General features: G+C 43.5%; 1 protein-coding gene across 7 annotated transcripts in view; it reads right to left on the bottom strand.

Annotated features, from left to right (window-relative positions):
* The window catches only part of LOC139532138 (zinc finger E-box-binding homeobox 2-like), an 80,582-nt gene that overhangs the window by 4,824 nt on the left and 59,996 nt on the right, over nt 1–15,762 (bottom strand). For all 7 annotated transcript variants that reach the window (XM_071329345.1, XM_071329343.1, XM_071329347.1 and 4 more), the window contains exons 4-8: nt 10,681–10,749; nt 8,153–8,377; nt 6,706–6,920; nt 3,155–3,263; nt 711–2,803 (exon numbers count right to left, since the gene is read on the bottom strand). In XM_071329345.1, the coding sequence (XP_071185446.1) occupies nt 711–2,803; nt 3,155–3,263; nt 6,706–6,920; nt 8,153–8,377; nt 10,681–10,749 (2,711 nt within the window). The remainder of the gene's footprint in view (nt 1–710; nt 2,804–3,154; nt 3,264–6,705; nt 6,921–8,152; nt 8,378–10,680; nt 10,750–15,762) is intronic.

Genomic DNA, 15,762 nt, shown 5'->3' with positions numbered 1-15,762 from the left:
ACGTAGTGTAGTCTATGTTTTACTCTGGAATAGACTACACTGAAGAGCTGGAGACGTGATGCTGCCTGCACTCTGTGGTAAGGACAATTGACGGTGGAGTCTGGCAACAACTGAATCCCCCACATCGTAACCTCCTCTGAAACAGCAATTATGTGCTGATATCGCTAATGACGTCTGCTTGGAGAACTGACTCCAGGCGCGTTTGACAGCTGGTTATCTACCTGACTGTGTTTTCTCCACGGTTCAATGTGCTGCAGGTGAGCATTTGAGCTCATTAGAGTACCTTTTAATTAGTGGCACAATGAGCAGATTATTTTTGAGAATTTGAGAGGAGACAGAGAGAGAGAGAGAGAGAGAGAGAGAGAGAGAGAGAGAGAGAGAGAGAGAGAGAGAGAGAGAGAGAGAGAGAGAGAGAGAGAGAGAGAGAGAGAGAGAGAGAGAGAGAGAGAGAGAGAGAGAGAGAGAGAGAGAGAGAGAGAGAGAGAGAGAGAGAGAGAGAGAGAGAGAGAGAGAGAGAGAGAGAGAGAGAGAGAGAGAGGGTAAAGATGGAGAGAGAGAGAGAGAGAGAGAGGGTAAAGATGGAGAGTGAGAGAGAGCGAGAGAGAGAGAGGGGGTAAAGATGGAGGGAGAGAGAGAGAGAGACAGAGAGACAGAGCGAGAGGATAAACCTGAGGCTTAAAAACTCAACCACAAGCGGCTTATCTATTTACCTGGAAACCTGGCTTTCGCTGGTATTTTCTCCTCTGCTGCTGCTGCATTTCAGCAAAGGTAGCTGCTCCTGTTGCATAAGTGTAGGCCATGTGTGGTAGGAAGCCCATCTGATCCAGACCTGGGTATGGCCTCAGCCCAGGCATGCTGGCCTGCATCGGAGACATGAAGGTGGCAGGTGGGAACGCGCTCTGTTGCGGAAGCGACGTGTACATAGGTTTGGCACCGAAGGGGTTCATCCCGAACAAGGGGCTGGTGCTTTTGTTGAGGTCTCCATTGTGGTGGTTCTGGCCTCTGGCTTCAAACTCCTTCTTGAGATAGGCCAGGTTAAGTGGCTCTTCGAAGTGTTCTCGTGGGGAGGGAACACTGGAGTGGTCATGGTGGTTAATACTGTTTAGTTTAGGCCTGCTCTTCACGGTCATGGCATGTTTGGGCTCCTTCATGAGCTTTGGCAGTGACAGGTCCAGTGGTTGTTCAGACAGGTTCATGTTGAGGTTCAGGTCCTCAGACATCAGGCTGTTTGGAGTATATGAGCTACTCTGGGAGTTTTTGGAAGATGTGGAGGAAAGGTTCAAAGGTGAAGGTGTGCTGCTCCTGGACTGGTGGTCCAATTTGGAGTGGTCACCCATGTGTTTGGTGTGTCCACTGAACGTGTTAGCTTTCATGAGTCTGAGCTGGTTCTCACAGCTGCTGACGTTGTTATGGAGCTCTGCAACGGAGGGGGACGTGATACGGTGGTCCCGGTTGCGGTCCCGGTCATTATACTTGATCAGGGACACTGGGGATCTAGCTGCCATTGAGTCTTTAGAGGGAGTGTGGTTGTGGTTGCTTGCGGCTAGAACCATATCTGCATGGTTGCTCCGTTGTTGTTCTAATGGTGGAGTTCTTGGGGTGCCGTACTGGTAAACTTTCCTCTGCTCGAACCACTCTTTGACGAATTCCTGAGGAAGGCCGACTGCTATGGAGATCTTCAGTAGTTCCTCTGAATTGGGCTCCATGTTCATAGCGAAGTAGGCCTTGAGCACTGACATGTGGTCCTTGTACGGGTTGATGGGGATTTTCTCAGACAGCATGGACGAGAGCAGGAGGGCATGCTTCTCTGTAAACATCCCCTGTTTTGTGGGCATAAGGTTCTCGCTAGTCTGGAGAACTGTCTTGATCTCCTCATTCATTTTACACAGGTAACGTTCATGCTGATGCAAGGGAATTGGACCTGGGAAGGCTTCTTTGCAGTATTGGCAAGCAAAGGGTGTAAACATAATGTTGTTCTCATGCATCTTATCCTCTGTACCTAAATCTAGCATGTGGTTGGATTTCTCGCGTTTGATAGTGCTAATTTGTCTCTTTGAGTCTGTGGTCAAGCTCTGGAGACAAGCTTTGGCTTCGTTCACTTTTTCTAATGTGTAGTCGATGATGCTTTTAGTGGCACCGTTATGGCTGACGACTGGAAGACCAACCTGGTGACCCCCCTGTGACGTCAGTCCCTGTTTCTGCTCCTCGATCTGGTTGCCGAGCTCCTTCATGTAAGCTTTGAGCCTGGAGATCTCCTCCGGTTTGCAGTCCATCTTCTGCCTGCACACAGTGTTGTCCACGATCTGGAGCACCTTCTGGACCTCGCTCAGGTTGTTGCTCAGGGACGGGTAGCCCAGGAGCTGTTGTTCGATCCCCATCCCCAGGTGCTGCATGGGGCTCTGGGCTGAGCAGTGGATCCCTAGCGGGCTGCTATTTCCCCCCATCCCTCCGTTCATGAAGGGCCCAGGTGCGCCGAAGCCATGGGAGGCCATCATGAGTTTGTAGTCGTTGAAGTCTAGTGGTTCTGTTTTGATGTTCAGGTGGTGGTTGTTCTGGTCCTGGTGGTGGCCCAGGAGCTTGCCGTTTCCGTTCCCGTTCTCTAGCTTGTGTCTCAGCTGGGTGATGGCGGTGTTAGTGGGGGAGGACGAGGCTGACGTAGGGGATGACCCTGTCTTCATGTTGTTGCGCATCCTCCCGTTGACTGCTATGAGGCCGATGCACTTCTTGCTGCTGATGTGAGAGCTGTAGGAGCCTGAGTGGGAGAAGCGCTTCTTGCAGTTTGGGCATTCGTATGGCTTCTCACCTGAAAAGAGACAACAATGTATACTTTAAAAAGAAATATCTGCCATGAGCGCATTTAGAATGTCATAAGGAACACACATATTCTCAATGATTAAATATAAGTGGGCTAAGGGGAAATGTATCAACAATGAACACCTTTAATGAATGCCAAACTAAAGTGTAAACACTGAACTGCTCAATTGTGAGATTGGCAGATAGAAGGAAACAAAGTAGCTCAAGTCATCCATTGGAACAGTGGGAGAGAGAAAAGAAAAACGCAATCGATTTTTGTACACCCTGTGAAGTTCACCACAGCCTTAAATCAAGGTTATGCATATTCAAAGTGGAGTGCACAGGCCCCCTTGCAACCCACCACTGTGAATCCGCAGGTGTTCCTTCAGATGGTGCTTGTATTTGAAGGCCTTGCCACATTCTGTGCATTTGAACTTGCGGTTGCCAGCCCCCTGGTTCAGCAGTTGGTGCTATAGAGAAAGAAGCAGGTATTTACATAAGTTCCACTAACAACATCACAGGGGGAAAAGAGTTCACTAAACAATCACTATCAGCCCTCGGTGCAATCGACCGACAAGCCAAATGTCTCACATTGCTACACAGCCCATCTTGCCTCTTAACACTTCCAACTCCAACGAGAGAGTACAAGAGTGGCGCTGATAACAGAGGGAATCACATACCTTTTAATTTCCTGCCTCTCGAGCCAAGGAAGCATGCCTTTAGAATTTGGCAGCCAATAAAATAAAATAAATGAAAGGGGCTCTTTTTTTTATATAGTTTCCCCCTCATTAGAAACAAGCAATCTGATCTGCTTTTATTAATTTGGGGTAATCACTCGAAAGATAGTCTGACTATTTCACAAGAAGTCCTTCCCTGTATTTCACATACCTGCAAACAACAGTAATTTTACATGAAGAAACAACACATTTCCCTAAATATTGAAATGTCTTAATTGGAACAGATTTCCCCTAATCATTTGAATCCTCAAACGTCTCTTTAATAATCTCAGACTATAGGATGGGACTAGGCCTCGATTCTCTGTTCAAAGGTAAACCCCAGTTGCGGCCCCTCAAATTTGCAATTCAAAAAGGGGGAGGCCTCTGCCTGTTTCAAAATCCAAATATAATAGTAACAACAACAACGATAATAGCGTACGTGTAAACGGGAGGCACACCAGACGTGCACAATTAATTCTGAGTAGGAGGTGAAACACGTTAAATGCTTAGGCAATACAAAAGATCTCTCAGCAACACACGCTACGCAGGCAGAGGCATAGCAGGAAGAAGCAGCCAGCGTCCTGATCCAGCCTGACAACTGCTGGAGTGTGCTGACTCTACCCACATTCCTGGGGAGACAGATGGCGTAAGGGAGGACACAGGGAGGGATTGTTCAAACGGCAGCAACCTTCAAAGATCGAGCAGGAGTGGGTCTGTCTGTCGGTGGGGCCGCCAAGCGCCAGTCAAGGACCCCACCGCTCGTATGTTGCTGAGTTGCATAAACAAACAGCAACAGCTGCTTTGGCTCCCCCTGCTTCCCTCTGAGGATGGCAGTAAACTTTAGTTGTGCCAATAAGATACAATCATTCTCTAATCCTAATTGTCAATGGCACCAACAACAGCAAATGTGTTTTTGGCAGAGGGGGACATGCTATCCTACATGACTCAGGGAAGGTTAGGGATTGGATGTTGGATGTTGTGGGCGGGGCGCATGGGCTGGGTATTCAAATATTATTGGCTCGTATTAATGACACATTTTCTCTTGATTGGTTAATTGGAAAAGGAGTGTTACAGGTTATTTTATATTTTTTGTGGTGTTTATGGCGAGGGCATATTTTCCTAGGTAGAGACAGTTCTCATGGGACATGGGATTAGGGCTTGCCTCTAAGCGATGACACAACGATTCACTAACTGCACAACACATTTTATTTATTTTTTCTTTCTTTTTTTACCCCAAGAGGACTTCAATTGTCACTACTGGTTTTGTTCAGATTCACTTCTTTTTTTAAACACGGATGGCAAGCAAATGTAACATCTATGAATAGAAGGTTGATTTCTTCCACACAGGGAGTTGGATGTGATGCATGCAAATTGTCAACAAATTCCCAGGTTAGTTTATCTAAAAGAAAAAACATTGAGAGTGAGTGAGACTCAATAATAAGTGTACATGTTGATTCTGACATAAACTCAGCAAAAAAAAAGAAACGTCCTCTCACTGTCAACTGCGTTTATTTTCAGCAAACTTAACATGTGTAAATATTTGTATGAACATAACAAGATTCAAAAACTGAGACATAAAGTGAACAAGTTCCACAGACATGTGACGAACAGACATGGAATACTGTGTCCCTGAACAAAGGGGGGTTCAAAATCAAAAGTAACAGTCAGTATCTGGTGTGGCCACCAGCTGCATTAAGTACTGCAGTGCATCTCCTCCTCATGGACTGCACCAGATTTGCCAGTTACCCCACTATTCCACCAAGGCACCTGCAAGTTTCTGGGGGGAATGGCCTTAGCCCTCACCCTCCGATCCAACAGGTCCCAGGCGTGCTCAATGGGATTGAGATCCGGGCTCTTTGCTGGCCATGGCAGAACACTGACATTCCTGTCTTGCAGGAAATCACACACAGAACGAGCAGTATGGCTGGTGGCATTGTCATGCTGTAGGGTCATATCAGGATGAGCATGCAGGAAGGGGACCACATGAGGGAAGAGGATGTCTTCCCTGTAACGCACAGCTTTGAGATTGCCTGCAATGACAACAAGCTCAGTCCGATGATGCTGTGATACACCGCCACAGACCATGATGGACCCTCCACCTCCAAATCGATCCCGCTCCAGAGTACAGGCCTCGGTGTAACGCCTGCCTTACAACAGGCCTACAAGCCCTCAGTCAAGCCTCTCTCAGCCTATTGCGGACAGTCTGAGCACTGATGGAGGGATTGTGCGTTTCTGGTGTAACTCGATCAGTTGTTGTTGACATCCTGTACCTGTCCCACAGGTGTGAAGTTCGGATGTACCGATCCTGTGCAGGTGTTGTTACACGTGGTCTGTCACTGCGAGGACAATCAGCTGTCCGTCCTGTCTCCCTGTAGCACTGTCTTAGACGTCTCACAGTACGGACATTGCAAGTTCTTGCACTAGCCACATCTGCAGTCCTCATGCATCCTTGCATCATGCCTAAGGCATGTTCACGCAGATGAGCAGGGACCCTGGGCATCTTTCTTTTGGTGTTTTTCAGAGTCAGTAGAAAGGCCTCTTTAGTGTCCTAAATTTTCATAACTGTGACCTTAATTGCCTACCGTCTGTAAGCTCTTAACGACCGTTCCACAGGTGCATGTTCATTAATTGTTTATGGTTCATTGAACAAGCATGGGAAACAGTGTTTAAACACTTTACAATGAAGATCTGTGAAGTTATTTGGATTTTTACGATTTATCTTTGAACGACAGGGTCCTGAAAAAGAGACATTTCTTTTTTTGCTGAGTTTAGTACTGCATAAAGGAAATGCTTGATTTTAAAGAACATAAAATCTACTAGTTGAAGTGAAATTAAGGAGCAGATAAAATGTCTAAATTGGAAATTAACATAATCATTTGATCGTGAACATAAGACTGCAAAATCATATCAGACGGGGCCATCAAAAAACCATTTAGGGCCTCAATTAAAGTTATTACCATTAAAAGATCTGCATCTCCAAAATGCCATGAAAAATTCATAATGATTGCCAATCAAAATGATATATTTTCCTCCAAGGGATCACAGCACATTAGAAACGAAGTAAGTGAGGGGAACGGGAAGGGGAGAGGAATAATAAAGTGATTGAGAGAAAAAAAGAAGGGAGAAGGGCCTACGATCCTGAAAGTGATTGAAAAACAGCAACAGCAACAAAAAAACGAGGGCACATGATCCTCACCTGATCTCTGTCGGGCTTGTGCGTGGCCATATGTCGCTCAAGCTGAGTGCGGTAAGCAAACGTGTAGTTACACAGGGGGCAGGCGAAGTTCTCCTCGTTCTTCTCGTGGCGGTACTTGATGTGCTCCTTGAGCGATGTCAAGCGCTTGTAACCCCGGTCGCAGTAGGGGCAGGTCAACAGTTGGGCGAAAGCATCTGGAGTTCCAGGTGGCAGGTCTGGGTAAGGGAGGTGGGGGGAGAAATGGAGGGGGGGGGGGGTTGGGGGAGAGAAAGCAGTCCAAAAGGTCAGCAAATCAATGACAGCTAATGGGCGTACTGCCCGGAATGGCATGGGAGGTATCACTGCAATCTGCTCTACAGAGTGCCGTCGTCTCAGGCTGGCATCCATGCCCTGACACGCACACACACACACACACACACACACACACACACACACACACACACACACACACACACACACACACACACACACACACACACACACACACACACACACACACACACACACACACACACACACACACACACACACAGACTCTGCCTCCCCCCTCTTTTTTTTTATATCACATACTAAGACACACGTGAAAATTCACACATACTAAATTGAATTAGCTTTTAATTGACCTATAGACTTTAGAATGTGTTGCATAACATACTTTTGGCTTGAGTAATTGTGTTGTTTCTTTGACTTTTGATTTAAGACAAAAATGAAACGTGCTATCTAATCTTACACGGTTTTACACTGATATCGTACAAATGTCAGTCTGAAATAAAGCACCTTGACCTGGTTTTTAAGAACACTACCTCACCCACCCTCCCCCCTCGTCCTTCCTTGCTCCCCTTAACCATAGTCCCCTCGCCTAATTGCTTTTAAGTGGCTTATTTAATACCATTTTTCCCACACTTTCATAATTTCTGAAGTACGTATCATAAATCCATTCTAATTCAATCCCTGTTCCCCCGGGGTTTGAGAGGTGTACTATCTTATTTCAGACCTCTGGCAGCTGCTGCTGCTCAAAGACTGAAGGACCGAAGGTAAACACAGAGGCATCCAGTGAAGAATCTGTGAGACCAACAGCTGCCCATGTCACTGAGCCACAGAGACCAAGAAGAGTCCAGCCACACCACTGCTGCTCTGTTCTCTTCTGGTGACGTACATAGCAAGAGTCTCAAAGGAGGAGTGCTGATCCAGGATCAGCTCCCCCATGTCTATGTAATCGTATTCATTGTGGTCTAAAAGGCAATACTGATCCTAGATCAGCACTCCTACTCGAAAACATTTCAAACATATGGCCCCAGCTCACCCTTGTCCATGTAGTCTTATTCATTGTGATCTAAATGTCAAAATGTATCCTAAATCAGCACTCCTACTCTGAGACGCTTCATACATACAGCCCCTGTCCCCTGGTTCTGTTCTCGCCCTCCCTGGCTGGTCTCTGGATTCTTACCATTTTCCTCCTGGCCGTTTGTTTCAGGCGCTTCGGGCGTGCCCAGACGGGACAGCTCCTCTCCCTCGGGTGCTTCTGGGTAAATGATGGCAGTGTCGCCCCGCTGCAGGTACTCAGCGATGCTGACCACGTGGCTGTGGCTCTCGCTCAGGCTCTCCTCCTGGAGCTTGCTGCGCTTAGCGAAGAACTCCTCAAACTCTGAAGTGCAATCAACAACATTCTTAACTGAAAAGAAGACGAGAAAGAGAGAAGGAGGAGGAGGGAGAGCGAGAGAAAGAGAGAGAGAGAGAGAGAGAGAGATGGGTTTTGAGAAATTGGATTCTTCACTCCCCAAGAGAAATGTGTGTTACAGCAATACTGAGAATGTGTCGGGTCTAAATGGGATGAAGAAACTCCACAACAGACATTAAGGTAGTGGTTGTGGGAGAATACATCTGAATTACTGTGTTATCTTGTCACGCAACAGCCACTAAAACAAGACATATGAGTTCATCTTAGAAAAGTACCACCTTATATCGTGGGAATGTATTTCAGATAAACATATTGTATTTACTTGCAATGTATTACCAGTTACACAATAAATGTGGGGAACACAATTTAAACTGGTCAAATGACTTCTAATTTTTCTTCATACGTGAAATGAAAATAATTTGTATTTTACAATTTTGGATCTTTGAGATTATATCTATTTAATTAAGCCTCGGTGTTTAAGCCTCTCGAAAACAACATTTTATTTTCACATTGTGTAGCAACAGTACAATCTAATTCCCTGTGTATTGACAAGGGGTCAACAAAATGGCTCTGGTTAGTGGATTGGCTGTGGAGCAGATTACAGAGGACAAACCACAATGTTGCACAAAAAAAGCTTTAACCATAGTCCTTAAAATACTTTCTGAAGCTGTCTTTCTGAAATTGCTGAAGTCACACATTGTGTGTTTTCTCATATTCTCCAGTCCCTTCTCTTTAGGGAATCCCAAAGCTGCAGAGTAGAGATAGCCGTGGCTCCAATAGCAAACAAAGCTAATCAAAAGCGGCAACCTTCATTAGTCAACAGCAGATGATAGACTCTCAAAGGTTCACGTTCATTCAAAGCTATACTATACGGCATTCCGACAACCTGAGGCAAGTCTATATTCTATTACCCCCTATCATATCACTGTCATAAAACTTGTCACGTATAACATTTTCGTGCTAAATGTTACAGAAAGTCACGCAAACTAGTTGATTTGACTGGATGTGGGTAGTTACTTATTTAATTAGACATGTCCAAGCCAAGATACATTTTTATATTTGTGATTTGTTTGGCAGTGATTATTTTATGGGTCCAATTTGTGAAAGGTCAAGGTAGTGTATTTGGTTGTCAAAAGTGGCATGGAAATGTCACTGGTGCCAAAGGATCTTGTATTAAATCGTATGAAACAACTGTTAACTGGGCAGCTCAATTTCCTGCATCCTCATTAGGACTTTGTGTGAACTATTTGAGAATCATCTAATGCATTTTAGAGACACAAAACTGTGAGGATGCTTGAGATCTCTATATTGGATTCACAACTCGCCGTTAAACAAATATGTATCTTCAGGTTATAAAAACACATCAAAAAGATCAAATTTAGACTAATTGGATTTTGCAAATGAAATGTCATTTTGGAAGTCACTGTATTGCCAACAAGCTACAAGCTCAACCTCGTGACGCCTCCCTTGAAATTACTTTCTTCTCTGTAATAGAGGAAATCACCTGGATAAAAGAGTTCTTAGGTGGCAAGACGTGATTGCAATTTTCCTTTCTTAAATGTAATCCCGTGGTGGGTTCTTTCTTCCAATGCAATGCCAACACATTGTTTCCATGGCCTTAACGGAAACATTTGCGATGTCTAAATTTCCACAAAAAATGTCACCACACATGCACAGGAATGCGTTTGCACGCACGCACGCACACACATAATCAACAAAATCTATAAATAAATAAAAAGAAGAAAAGAAGATTCCTAAGGAAGTATTCCCCTTGTGTGGTGAGTGTTTACTCAAACGGTGCCGAGGCCAGTTGTCAGCAGCGGTCAGGATGATATCATGGAGGGAAAACTTAATGCCCAAGAGGCTTGTGGGTGGAAATCAGCTTTGTTTACTTAATTAAAAATGGCAGGTAGGATTAGGTTCCACAGTTCTGTGTAGAAAGGACCATGCAGGGACACTAATGCTCTACACGGACACAGAGATACACAGCCACCCACACAGGGATTGGAAGGGCGGTTGGTCTCGGCCTCGTCTTTCAACACAATACAGGTGTAGGATCTTAATTTGAGCCAGTTTGCTACGGCAGGAACATAATCCTGCAGTAGCAGGAAATGTGAATTATTATGTGAATTACAATTAATTCTGGTCCAGGACTATGCTTAATCTGTGTCTGGGAAACCGACTCCACAAGTTTTACATTTCCTGCATTGCAGGAAAGTTCTTCTGCAACAGGCTTATCAAATTAAGATCCTACGTCTGTACATCAAATCTCCTCACAATGGATTAAATCAACTCACCTGTACCGTTTCCAACTGTCTGAAGAGTGGCGTCAGGCCCCAAAGTGTCATAATCATCTTTCATTTCATCTGTGGAGAAAAGAGGGGAGGGAGGAGGGAGTAGGGAAGAGAAGGAAAAGAGAAGTTCAGTTCAATGCTGCAGTGTACCAAGCAAACCCAAGCCTCACAATGAAGCCTTCAGAGGAAGGTACCGAGATATAAAGGGCTTGCTGTGTTGCACTGTGCCGAGGCTTTGTGTGGCATTCTTAATGAATGCTATCATCAGGACCAGACAGAGCCTTATTTACCTTAAAAACAACAACGAGCGGTGGGAAAGAAAGCTGCTCTGCCATTCCGGGGGTAGCGAGAGTCGCCAGAAAGAAAGATTAATTCAAGAAGCCAGCCCCATCCACCTGAACAATCAGAGAGGAGTAACTGGCACAAAAGGCCTTGCAGTTGTTATTCCCTCACTGTGACACTACTAACAATCTACATGCGGCAGAAAAAATGACAAACTATACAGGGGGTTTTCGCAGAAAATCCTGAATTGTGGGCTTAGAATCTATTACCAATCAACGTAATGCATAGTCTTAGGAACGCCAAGGGCAGACTTGCATTTTGTCCTGGCACAGGTAAGACAGCCATAAATAAAGGACCCCAGATTGACAGATTGACAGGCTCATAAACAAGGGAGAGAACAACTTTTGACATTGGTGGGTAAATTCTCTTGCCGTGCAGGCAGCGGCAAACAAGAGGACATTGTTGGTGTTCATGTCCACAGACAATTAACTTAAGGAGTCCTCTGTGACTCCTTCCTTCCGTCCTGTCTTTGAAAATTAAATCAAGGTACTTCCGAGAAGATAGTGGCTGGTAATAAAAATGGCTCCTGTCTCTCTCTGTTTCTCCTTGTTCTAGTCATGTGATTTCTATGGTCTCAAGGATACTGTGTTGCCATGAAGGGGTAAACAAACAAATCAGTGGATTAAGGGAATAGAGGAACTCTCTCCTTTACTGTCTCTTGCACCTTGGACTTAACAGAAAACATTTTGGAAATGAGTTTGAAAAGTACCTGACAAGTTGTGTGAAATCTTCAGAATAACAAGTTGGCTGAATATTTGTCATTGAATTAGTAATCACGAATCATATGCAGGAAAAACAAATATAATATATATCGTATATTTTGGTGCACAGTGAAAAATCTGGTGTTTTAATAGTTGGTCCATTTCAATAATTAGGAGAGGGTTTTTTCTGTTTCTTTCTTTTAAAGTGAGACTTTTTCCTTCTGCACCAAACAGATAAAAAAACTGCCAATAGCTTCAGAGAATAAAAAAATGGACTCTTTTGAACGAAAAGTACTCAACTTTCCCTTGACATGAAGCTTGACTGTGTGGTGGAGAAACATGCCAGACATTTTTCATTTGCATATGAGGGGGTTTGGAGTGCCGTTGTCTTCTCAGTAATGACATCAAACCAGGCTGCACTCTAAGGAAATGGCCCTTTAGCAATATTGTTGAAGATACACTGGAGTATTGTGAGCAATCAAAAAAAATCCTCCACCACAGCCACAAATATAATTCTGGTGTTTAAGAGACCAGCATATATGGATAGTTACTTTTTTTGTCATTTCTAATTTACTGAATGTTAATGAAGCTCTCTTTTCTTCTTTCCCACACGTTTCTTTTTCCTGGAAAGTGGGAGAGTTCGCATGGATGCAGCCATTTTGATTTTCGCAGCCTTTAGTAATCCAATTTCACTGCATATTTTCGATATGACTCAAGGAGCACAAGTGGGGATTTGCTTTTTGTCCCTTTTTGTCCCCTCTTTACCTTGAGCAGTCCCTATTATCTGTATGTGGTCAAGGAATGAGAGTGAGAGAACTTCCAGCAGGAGGTAGGCTAAGACCATTTACACCTACCTCACTCTATGGCCCTTTGCACAGATCCTTTTTGGGCCATTTCTATTGCTTCCGACAGCTACACATCCATTGGAGAGACAGTTTTTATAGTTGAAAGTATGATGTGAGTCAAAAGCCAGTCTGCTCTCTCTGCCTGTCTCTACCTGATAAATCATGTAAGGAGAGGGGGAGTGTGAGAGAAGGCCCGCACTTAACTGAAGGATGTTTAAGTTTCTGACTGCGACCTAGGAGGGGTCCAGAATACCACTCCCCTGCCATAAGTCCACCTATTTACTTAACGCCATTGATGCTGTTTGTTTTGAATACGTTCCTATTTTGTATGGCCAGTTAGCATTGGAACAGGGCGCAATAAAAACAAAGGTCCTCCTCCTCCTCTCTGTTAGTTCTCTGAACGGCCTTGAACAGAGGCCGGGTCAGGAGAAGAAAGAGACACGGGCAGAAAGGGGAGAACGCAGGTGATTTGTTTTAGAATGATAGTGATGTCATGTTTTCCAGCCCACCGCATCCACCGCCCCATTGTGGGATGAAAGAATGTCAAGGACCATTCTAGAACACAGAACTCTGATTGTGCTGGCACCGGAAAGGCACAGCTAAGAAACATGTGCAGTGCTCTTCAATTCAAAACATGTATCCTTTGGACAGAGTACTAAAGCTGACGTAGAAAAGGCAGGGAGAAAAGCACCGCTTATCTCAGGGGAAAGCTATGTGCTGAGGTATCATTGTAGACAGTTAGGCACCGTGAAAGAGGGAAAAAAGGCAGACAAACATTGTGCCCACAAGCTTGGGAAAGAGAAGACTCCCATCATCTACACTAATTAACTACACTAGGTCTCAGAAATATGGCCGGCTACGTTCCATCACGTGAGAAGCAGATTATCTGGGAATTGCAACGTAGTTGAATTACAGACATTAAGGCACCACAGACTTTTATCAAATAAACAATTACTGTACGCTTTGACTACTTGTTTATTTTTCTTTTATCTTGATTTATTTGAACATTTCTATTTTAGAAAGAATCGAACCCCATATGGACTGTTACGGGTGGGGGCAGAAATATAAACATCCGTAAACATCGCAAAATAATGCACCGATTGTCTACGACAGCTATGTTTTACAGTTGTTATGTCGATAATCAGTAACCACAAAGTGAACTTCCTCCTTTTCAATAGATTATCGTTTTTTTGGAGCGCAATAACATTTTAGATGGTGAAATATTTCCCCCCTTTTTTCAGCACTCTACAGAATCCAGTTCATTAGGAGAAATGAATAGCTAACACCGGCTCATGTAAATGGGGTGTCTTACATGAGTTCTCGCTACACTCTGTTTCTGTCACACCGCTGCAAGAATCATTGACTCTTATTATACATGTAAATGGCTATCATAAAAATAAAAATTTCATTTAAGATTGTTAATGACGTTTGCAGCAGTCTGGCTTCCTTTAATGATTATCCCCTAGCCCTAATTAAAAGTATTTATCTTTCAAGCATCCATGACTAGGCTCTCTGCTATCAGTGATGCTCCAAAGAAAAAAGTAAGGCGTCTCCAAAGTTGTATGTATCACCTGCCCAAAATGATCTAAACTAGATTATTAGCAAATTGACCTATATCAATCATATACTGAAGCTCTGATCATTTTGCGATTATAGAGACAATCAAAAGAGGTCATTCTAAGAAAATGTCATGTGCGCTCTTAATTTCATGATTGAAACGCTATCTGTTAACTTCTTGCAACTATAGGGGGTGCTGTTCTGCATTAGCATATTTGGGTCTCCAAATTAAACTGCCTCGTGCTAAATTCTTGATCGTACAATATGCATATTATTGTTATTATTGGATAGAAAACACCTTCTAGTTTCTATAGAAGTTGGAATTTTGTCTCTGAGTGGTACAGAACAATTTCTACAGCACTTTTCATGACAGGTGTCAGATTTCAGAATTTTTTACCCCTGATCTGGAGTCTGTTTTTAAGGCGACAGTGAATGCTATGAAGAAACCGACACTGCCTACGTCTTCCTCTGGGTGTCTGTACGTCATCACGTTTTGAATGGAGTCTATTGCACAATCCCAGCCCATATAAAACCACAAAACGTGGGAGCACCTCCCTCTCTTCTCCGCGCGCCACAAGCAAGATAGGCATCGGACCTGCCTCATTCCAAATCGTTGTTTAACTAGTTAGATTTCTCCGGTCATGTTTTCAGTCGTTATAGTTGTTAAAAACATCATAATGTAGTTAATTTGAACCGTTTTATAGCAATTTATATCCGTTTAGTGCGATTTTGAGGAATTTCTTTGTCGTGCCCTTTTTAGCTTTGGAAACGTTTCGGGGTGTCGGTCGTTGGTGGTGGACATTTCGAAGGACAGAGGACATCTATCGACCAAAAGACGTTTATAACATAGAAAGGATACATTGCCCAAGAATATGATGGAAGAACAGCTCAAAGTAAGCAATATTTAATATGATAAATTGTTGTTCTGTCGAAATATTTTAAACGCATATTTCGCCATTTTGTTTGTTATCGCGTCACTTGGCGAACCCTGTATTGAAAAGTAAGGATAATTTAAAAAATGTAAATCAGCGGTTGCATTAAGAACTAATTTGTCTTTCGATTCCTGTCAACCCTGTATTTTTTAGTCAAGTATATGATTAGCTTTCAATTAAACTAGATCACTCTGATAGATGACGTCAGACATATTGAGGCTTGATTTCCTAGTATTTTTATTGTGTAACCACGGTTTTGTATGGCTAAATATGCACCTTTTCGAACAAACTGTATATGTATGTTGTAAAATGATGTTACAGGAGTGTCATCTGAAGAATTCTGAGAAGGTTAGTGAAAAAATTAATATATTTTGGCGGTGATTACGTTATAGCGCTCTTTGGCTGGAATCGATGCTCTGGTAACGTTTGCACATGTGGTATGCTAACTTATCGATTTATTGTGTTTTCGCTGAAAAACGCTTAGAAAATCTGAAATATGGTCTGAAATCACAAGAACTGGGTCTTTCCATTGCTATGCTTTGTCTATTTTTATGAAATGTTTTATGATGAGTAAATTGGTCATACACGTTGCTCTATCTAGTAATTCTAGTCGATTTGTGATGGTCGGTGCAATTGTAAACTGTGATTTCTACCTGAAATATGCACTTTTTTCTAACAACACCTATCCTATACCATAAATATGTTATC

The sequence above is a fragment of the Salvelinus alpinus genome, chromosome 10, assembly GCF_045679555.1.
Source record: "Salvelinus alpinus chromosome 10, SLU_Salpinus.1, whole genome shotgun sequence".
NCBI lineage: Eukaryota > Metazoa > Chordata > Actinopteri > Salmoniformes > Salmonidae > Salvelinus > Salvelinus alpinus.
Note: the sequence above shows the minus strand (reverse complement) of the source record. Positions and strands in the feature narration are given on the sequence as shown.